Source organism: Triticum urartu, chromosome 5, assembly GCF_003073215.2.
Source record: "Triticum urartu cultivar G1812 chromosome 5, Tu2.1, whole genome shotgun sequence".
Taxonomy (NCBI): Eukaryota; Viridiplantae; Streptophyta; class Magnoliopsida; order Poales; family Poaceae; genus Triticum; species Triticum urartu.
In genome coordinates this window covers 376,002,817-376,010,873 of record NC_053026.1, presented here as the reverse complement: position 1 = coordinate 376,010,873, position 8,057 = coordinate 376,002,817, and the positions used below count along the sequence as shown (strand labels likewise).

At 45.1% G+C, this 8,057-nt stretch overlaps 2 protein-coding genes across 2 annotated transcripts; one reads left to right on the top strand and one right to left on the bottom strand.

Annotated features, from left to right (window-relative positions):
• The first annotated feature begins 1,356 nt into the window (after positions 1 to 1,356).
• Positions 1,357 to 3,706, top strand: LOC125509130 (uncharacterized protein At4g33100). Its single transcript, XM_048674019.1, has 2 exons — positions 1,357 to 1,672; positions 3,322 to 3,706. Exons 1-2 carry the CDS (start codon positions 1,469 to 1,471, stop codon positions 3,436 to 3,438), a joined length of 321 nt encoding a protein of 106 aa, XP_048529976.1. The 5' UTR covers positions 1,357 to 1,468; the 3' UTR covers positions 3,439 to 3,706.
• A 506-nt stretch (positions 3,707 to 4,212) lies between these two features.
• LOC125509129 (alcohol dehydrogenase 2) lies at positions 4,213 to 6,577 on the bottom strand. The gene is made up of 9 exons (XM_048674018.1): positions 6,320 to 6,577; positions 6,081 to 6,217; positions 5,931 to 5,977; positions 5,440 to 5,765; positions 5,256 to 5,338; positions 5,088 to 5,163; positions 4,875 to 4,936; positions 4,701 to 4,796; positions 4,213 to 4,612 (listed from the first exon to the last, which is right to left on the bottom strand). Exons 1-9 carry the CDS (start codon positions 6,351 to 6,353, stop codon positions 4,334 to 4,336), a joined length of 1,140 nt encoding a protein of 379 aa, XP_048529975.1. The 5' UTR covers positions 6,354 to 6,577; the 3' UTR covers positions 4,213 to 4,333.
• Between the last annotated feature and the right edge of the window lie 1,480 nt (positions 6,578 to 8,057).

Genomic DNA, 8,057 nt, shown 5'->3' with positions numbered 1-8,057 from the left:
TTGTCGTTATGACAAGGCGAGCCATCGATCCCGTCGTCGACGACACAGTGGAACTCTCAATGAAAGCACTAATGTCGGTGTCAAAACTGGCCGATCTCGGATAGGGGGTCCCGAACTGTGCGCCTGAGGATCGAAGGTAACAGGAGACAAGGGGACACGATGTTTATCCAAGTTCAGGCCCTTTTAATGGAGGTAACACCTACTTCCTGCTTGATTAACTTTGATGAATATACGGGTTACAAGAGTCGATCTACCTCGAGATCGTAAGGGCTAAACCCTAGATGTCTAGCCTATATGATTTGTGATAACCTCTACGGACTAAATCCTCCGATTTATATAGACACCGGAGGAGCCTAGGGTTGTACAGAGTCGGTTTACAGAGAAAGGAAACTACATATCCGGTCGTCAAGCTTGCCATCCACTCAAATAAGAGTTCCTCTCGGACAAGGCTTTCTATCTTGCATCTTCATGGCCCATCAGTCCGGTTTATGCTACACAACCTGGACACCCGAGGACCCCCATAATCCAGGACTCCCTCACCCCCCATTCCTGTGGTGCTTCTAGCATCATCGGAGGGCGTGTGGAGGTTTGTCTCCGGCGGATCTCACAAGATTCGGTCGACGTTTTTCTTCGATGGATCCGCTTGGATCTAGCCTATGTTCGTGTGTCTACAGATTGGATTCTTTCGATCTACGTTTCTCTTTATTGACGGTGGTTGCTATTCTGGCACGCTGGCCCTCTGGGACCTTAGCATGGCGATTTCCCGACTGTATACTACAACAAGGTTTGTCCGGCTCCAGCGATGGAGGGGCGATGACGGCAGCGCAACTTAAGCCGCTCCAGTGTTTTAGTCGTCGCTAGGTAGTCTATGGACGTGGATCTAAATTTTATTTCTGGTGTTCTTTATACTACCTTGATAGTTGATGAACAGATACGTTTTTTTAAAAAACAAAAATAATTAATTTTATTTTATGCTCATAAAGCGAGATAAAACCAATGAAAAAAACAGCGCGCTACAGCAAAATAGCGGTAACCTTAGAATATGCTATTAGCGTGCTATATCGCGTTATAGTGTGCTATTAGCGAGATGTTGTATATCGATATATTTAACGAGACAATTCTCAATACGCAATAGTGTGTTATTAGCGAGGCTATAGCGCGCTATTTTTTTTTCAGTGGATAAAACTCAACAGTAGTTAAAAGCCACACGAGGCGTCCGTCCGAAAAACATAATACAGCAGGCGTATGCAAGTTCGGGACGGCTTTGCGAAATTGGAATCCGCTTCGAGTTGGTTTACGTAATATCCCCAATACGCCTCATGAGTCATGACCGGATTACGGTAAATAAACCTCTGTCTTTGCGCAGGGTCGTGGGACGGACGAAAGAGAGAGAGGGAATCAGTCAGGGAAGGACAGAGCGAGAACACAAAACGAGACTCGGCGGCGGTGGCCAGGGAGAAGAAGAAGCATGGTGTTCGGCCGGGGCAAGCCGTCCTCGTCCACGCCCTCCACGGCGGCCGCCACCTCGTCGGCTGCCGCGGCGGCGTGCTCCGACCTCCGGGCGGCGTACCACGAGTGCTTCAACCGGTGGTACGCCGACAAGTTCGCCAAGGGCCAGTGGAACAAGGACGACTGCGCCGCCGACTGGCACAAGTACCGCGCCTGCCTCGAGGTAAACCTAGCCCACGCCCCCCCTCCACCCCCCGCCCCAACCACAGCTCGCTATCATTGCTCGCCACCTAGATTGGATCGCTGGTTTGCTATGCGCGCGGTAGAGATCCCCCCGCCATTGACCGCCTAGTTTTCTCTGATGGGGCTCCCTGAGGTGATGTTTTCCAGAGATATGGATTCCTGATTATGAAGATCTTGTAGTCTAGGCCGAGGTAATTCCGGGGAGGTATAAATTTCGTGTAAGATTTGGAATTGCTTGTTTAGGAAGATATTTTGAGAGACTGTCTCGATTATGTCGCTTCTTTAATTGGGTTGGCTTAACCGCTTAAGGTTGTTACTCTGGGGAGAATGTGAGAATCATCATAGTAGGGGGGCTTATGGCGGTCAGTTGTTGTGTTGCTTATGATCTTGATTTGGATTGCGCTGCAGACCTCATGTTGCAAATGTGGGATCTGGCCATCTTGTGCAATGACAGTTCAGAGCACTTATGAACAAGCACTGTAGGTTAACGAGGATGCTGTTTCTTGTTAATTTTTATCCACTCTTCAACCCAAAAAGGTTATTGCCTGAAAACAGAGGATATTAACCTTGTATCCTGTTTGAATAGTCGGAGCAGTTGAGCTTGCAAGACTGCTAGTTCCATCGCATTTGCATGACAATGCAGTTAATTGATATCGCTGGGGAGCTCAGTCTGTAGAGAGTTCACCAACAACGGATTTTTTTTTTTGGATAAAAGGCACCAAAGTAACCATCAAACCCTTCTACGATTACATCCCAGGCTACACCGAAAACGGATCTTTTTAAAAACATTTGCAGTTACAGGTGTTCTTATTTTGCTTATTGGCTGCTGCTAGGTTGTTTTCTAGGTAAGTACTCCCTCTGTCTCAAAATGTAAGACGTTTTCACTATGATAGTACCAAAAAACGTCTTGCATTTTGAGACAGAGGGAGCATTGGTCATAACTGGTGCGATGCTGGTGATAATTTGGGACATGGTTGGTAGGCATCCTGGTTGCTTAGTGACTGCCAACCCACCCAAAGATCTGCTATTTCTCAGGAAAACCCACTGTTGCCAATTTCTATTGCTGAACGGACTGTCTTTTTTTTTTCACTTGCAGAGTTGGATGTCGATTGTTCTTCATGACTTAATTATTTAGTGTAAATAGCAATGATGTGTATTGCGTAAAATTGGTGGTTATATCAAATCGTACCAGATTGATTGTTCACAGCTTTGCGTTTTTGTCTGCAGCAATTTGCCATTACTGCAAGGAAAGAAACCTTCTTAACACCCGAATGTATTTAATTAGTTTGTTTATAGATAAAAGTTCTCAAAAAAATATTCAAAAATCGGCCTGTGTCTGTTATTTGCCTCTTCAGTTGTCCATGTTGTTGTCATATATCTGTATTTTACAAGAATGATTGTTCAAAAATTGAGTTTGACGAAGTTGTGTTCATTCACATAATCACAAAGCACTGTTGTACATAACAATGAGTGTTCAACATGCACCAGTACCCTGTTTTCTTCATTTCCACATAAGCAATCTGTATTATCTTGCATTTCACAGCCATTTAGGTTTAGGTTCTATGATTTAATGTTGCGTGATTCTTGCTTGTCTAATGGCTGATTGTTCCATGTTTTACTTGTGTCTAGGAACATCTCGAAGACAAGCATCTCAGGCAAATCCTACTGGAGTCGGAAACATCTCCCTCTTATGCCCAGCTTGATCCCGATTCTTCGTCACGACAAGGTGCCACCCCATCAAAATGACAGTCTTGGACTAACAACATGGTCGATTTCTTTCCTTGATCAAAATTCGGAGACGATTGATAAGAGTGAACCAGAAAGTCTGTATTTGGATACATGTTATGTCCCTGGATCATGTCGATTTCAGCTCATGAGATTAACTTGTAAAATTTGCTTGGATGTGATTGCGCTCAACTTACAAAGTATACTCAACCAAGCAATAGTTTGTAAATACTGAGCAGTTCTGGATTATGAAACTAGTTGAATAGTATCAGCTATCCAGGTTCTGTAACACTGTTTCACGCACGCTTCTTCTAGTCAAAGGATGGGATGTAGATTAAATCTTATCATTTGCTGTGATGAGAAATAAGTCACAGATATTTCGAATAAGTGGACAGGGAGAGGGGGTTGCATAAAAGTCAAGAAATAAAAAAACCTAGATGTAGGCAATGGATGTAGAAATAAATCAATTGGGTACATAAATGTCCAACTGGATCTTATATCAAAATTGGTTCTCACTTCTCCTGCATGGTGCATAAATATCCAACTGAATCTTATATCCAAATTTGTTATTAACATCTTATATTATGGGAGGGAGGGAGTAGTAGGCAATCTTGTTATCGGAGGATGGCAATTCGATGCGGTTCTGGCTGCAAGAAAAAAGGCTTACGTCCTCGACAGTGTTATGAGTGGGTAGTGAGGTTGACAGGTGTGCCCTTTTGTGGTGGTTTTTACCGAGTTTCCGCAGATTAATCGAGCAACCCTCTTCTGTTTATTTAATGAATTGAAGTCCATGACTTAAAAAAAAGTACCTCATCTGTAATAAAGAAATATATTTCTTTACAGAGGGAGTAGCAAAGAGGTGATACATGTGTGTTGTACGATAGCAGCGAGGGGTGAAGAGCCAGGCGCTCTATCTCTACTCCTCCATCCTGATGACGCAGCGCAGGCCTTCCCCCTTGAGCATGAGGTCGAAGGCCGTGTTGATCTGCGAGAAGGGCACGCTATGGGTGATGAACTTGTCCAGCTCCAGCTCCTTCCTCATGTACATGTCCACCACGCCGGGGAGGCCCGTGCGCGGCTTGTAGTTGCCGAAGAAGGTGCCCCTCAGCGTCCTCTCGTTGAGGAAGTTCATGGGGTGGGTCTTGAACATCGCCTCCTTGTGCGCCACGCCCACCAGCACCGCCACCCCCCACCCCTGCTCCCATCCATCAGGCCATAGCATCAGTTTCAGGATTCAGTTTCAAGCAGAAGATGAAGAAGAAGCAAGTGGTCATCATATGTACATCGTGCACGCATTCGAAGGCGGAGATCATGGCGTCGGCGTTGCCCGTGCACTCCACCGCCCGGTCGACTCCGCCATCGGTCATCTCCACGATCACCTGTGGCATATGTTTTTGGACCATCAGCATTTCATTTGACACAAGCTTCTTGTGTACGTATGTCATGAACAAACGTACCTCTTGCACTGGCTTGGTGTGGTCCTTGGGGTTCACAAAGTCGGTGCAGCCAAATTTCTTAGCTGAAAAACGATGGACATGCATGGGGTTGCAAAGGTTCAGTCAGTCTGCTCCGGTGGTAACCAATAAGTACATTTTTGCCAAGATGGATGGAGTGTTTTTATTTTCTTCCTGAAGATCGATGGCATGGCAGTGGGAGATTATCATGCGTACCTTGTTCGTGTTTCGCAGGGTTCAAGTCCACACCGATAATCCTCGATGCGCCGGACATCCTGGCCCCTTCCATGGCCTGATCATACATGAATGCGCGGTAATTATATATAGATGAGCACAATTCTCGTCGACCTGAAAGAACATCTCGTGGAGAAAAGTATCACTTACAGCGAGACCCACAGCTCCAAGACCAAAAATCGCCACTGTCATACCCTTCTTCGGCTTGGCGACGTTGAGGGTGGCACCTAGCCCTGTAAATTAGAAACGTGACATCTCAGTAGTTCCCTGAGGCGTCCCAAATATGTTGATCTCGTCGGCTGGGAGGATTTCGTCTGTACAGATAGATTCTTACCGGTTGAGATACCGCAGCTAAGGAGGCAGACTTTGTCGAGGGGCGCCTCGGGGTCGATCTTGGCGAGGCACCCGACATGGATCACGGTGTACTCGCTGAAGGTGGACGTCCCAACAAAGTGGAAAATCGGTTTGCCGTCGATGGTGAAGCGGGACTGCCCGTCGCCGATCATGACACCACGGTCGACATTGATCCTGAGGAGGTCACAGAGGTTGCTCTCCTCTGACCTGCAGTGGGCACACTCCTTGCACTCTCCGGTGAACACCGGGAGGACATGGTCTCCAGGCACCAGCTCAGTCACGCCCTCACCAACACTCTCCACAATGCTGTGAAGGAATAATGCAGGATTCAGGATGACTATATAATTGGACTAATAAACCATGATTCAGGTGAGGATTCAAGCTAGATTCAATGATGTAATTACGAATTAAAACTTAAAACAGGGGAAGAGAGGGGGAACTAAGAGAGAGGCAAAAGGTGAGGATGGATACCCTCCAGCTTCATGGCCCAAGATCCTAGGGAAAACCGGAGTTTGGCCCTGCCCAAATGCAAGCAGCACATCACCAACTGATCCATCCATCCATGCATCCAGATGCAGTAATTTGGATAACGCTGTGAGATGTTGTGGATGAGATATATACCTTGGCCTCCCAGAAGTAGACGTCAGTGTGGCAGAGCGCGGTGTAGAGGATCTTGACGCGCACCTCCATGGCCTGCGGCGGCGCCACCTCCACCTCCTCCATCGACAGCGGCTTCCCGGCCTCCCACGCCACCGCCGCTGCCAAGAACAACCAAATTAATCCATTCATTATTAGTTGCATCCCATCCACCCATTCCAGGAACTGCGATGAATAGGAAACTAAATAGTTGAGGAACCAACCTTTGCACTTGATCACCTTCCCGGCGGTCGCCATTTCACTCCAAGAGCTTCAGTCGACGCCCCCCTCGCTGTTTCTTCTTCTTCTTCTTGCAGTCACAGGTTTACTGATGAGCTGTTGGTGAGGACTGAGGAACCGAACTACATATATACACCGGCTGCTGAGAGGAGTCGATTGCTGTGGCGGGATCTTTTTTTTTTCCTTTCTTGGGCTGTGTGCATTCTAGATGTCTTTACGAAGCGGATTGGTTGATGACATAGGACGGGGTGTTAATGTTGATGAAGCAGATTGTTTTCTTCTTTTGATTATGATAGTTTTTCTTGATTTTTATCGAGGCGTCAATCAACATCATTTTAGTCGGTTCATTCAGATGACTATTCTCAGATTTGGCTTTTGACACGATATCTGTGGGAATGGACTGGTTGCCTGGCTAAAACTTGGGGAACACTGTTGCAGCAATGGACCGTAGCATCTTGTGGTGGTAGCAAGGCGATAAGTGCGTGGAAAATAATTGTGTGGTCCGTGAAGTTTAAGGCCTCAATAATTGGCTCAATGATCTGATCTTGCTCTCGTGTTGTGATTTCAACCTTTACGTTCGTAGAATTTATTTACATCAGACTGCTGCCTCCTTTCATATTATTATTTTTGGATATCACACATTCACACGTAATAAAATGCAGCCATAAAACCAGAATCAGCATCGTCCATGGCCAAAATAATTTCTTCTTTGCTAATGACATTAGGGTCATGCTCAACTTCCCTAATTAACTACTCCCCCCATCCCACAATATAAGAATATTTTTTAAGCTAACATAGCTTGAAAAACGCTCTTATAATTTGGGACGGAGGGAGTGTATTTTTGACGCTACACTAGTGTAAAAAACGCTCTTATATTATGGGACGGAGGGAATAAATGATACCTCGTGCGTTGTTGCGGAAACCCGTTGCAATATATTTTGGTTGCTGGATTTATATCATACTAAGAAACAACCTTTGTTACAATTGGACAGAGATTGCTCGCTGATCCCATTAGGTGAAAGCATGCTTCTATCTTAGATGGCACAAACTAATTTCCGACGCTCTATTGTTCTCGTATTATGAATATTAGGGTGTCATATACTATTAAATACCATGCATATCTTTACCGAAGAGCTGATAGTATGTTTATGCACTAAAAGATCCAAAATGGTTGTAGAGTACGATGCACTATGGTCATCCGGATCTTTCATTTGACAAGAGGTGGTATAAGGAAAGCATCTAAAACCATAAACTTAAGCAAGGATGCATTTGCTGGTAATTTAAATATTTGTTTTGTTGGAAACAATAATTTCATGTCATTTTGAAGGAAATTGCACCTTAACATTAACTTTACAGGTTATAATTCCATATTGCATCGCGGAAATATAACTTACAATGAGTATATTCAAATTGGTAAAGGGCATGCTGGTAGTCTTAATCAGATATCAATATTTGAAGCCAAAGTTGCAAATGGCAATGGTGAACAGACAATCAGACGTGAAATATACTGCCTAGGGCAAGGATTTGATCTTCGCCAGATGCTTTCCTGCTATTTCACCACAATGGGGCTCTAGTTCAACAGCCTAATATGTTTTCTCCATCCCCCCTTCTCTCGTGCACGCTTGCATTGTAACTTCAAGTTGGTTAAATCCAATCTTTTCAGTGGATGTATTTTTTTTTGTTTAGTACCAACGACGAGTCCTATTATTCTACCAGGTCCAT

Excerpts from the sequence above, each read along its gene's own strand:
- LOC125509130 (XM_048674019.1), top strand. The coding sequence starts at position 1,469 with ATGGTGTTCGGCCGGGGCAAGCCGTCCTCGTCCACGCCCTCCACGGCG. Across the intron at positions 1,673-3,321 it reads AGTACCGCGCCTGCCTCGAG|GAACATCTCGAAGACAAGCA; the intron begins GTAAACCTAGCC and ends ACTTGTGTCTAG.
- LOC125509129 (XM_048674018.1), bottom strand. The coding sequence starts at position 6,353 with ATGGCGACCGCCGGGAAGGTGATCAAGTGCAAAG. Across the intron at positions 5,339-5,439 it reads TAGCTGCGGTATCTCAACCG|GGCTAGGTGCCACCCTCAAC; the intron begins GTAAGAATCTAT and ends TCTAATTTACAG. Across the intron at positions 4,937-5,087 it reads CCCTGCGAAACACGAACAAG|CTAAGAAATTTGGCTGCACC; the intron begins GTACGCATGATA and ends ATCGTTTTTCAG.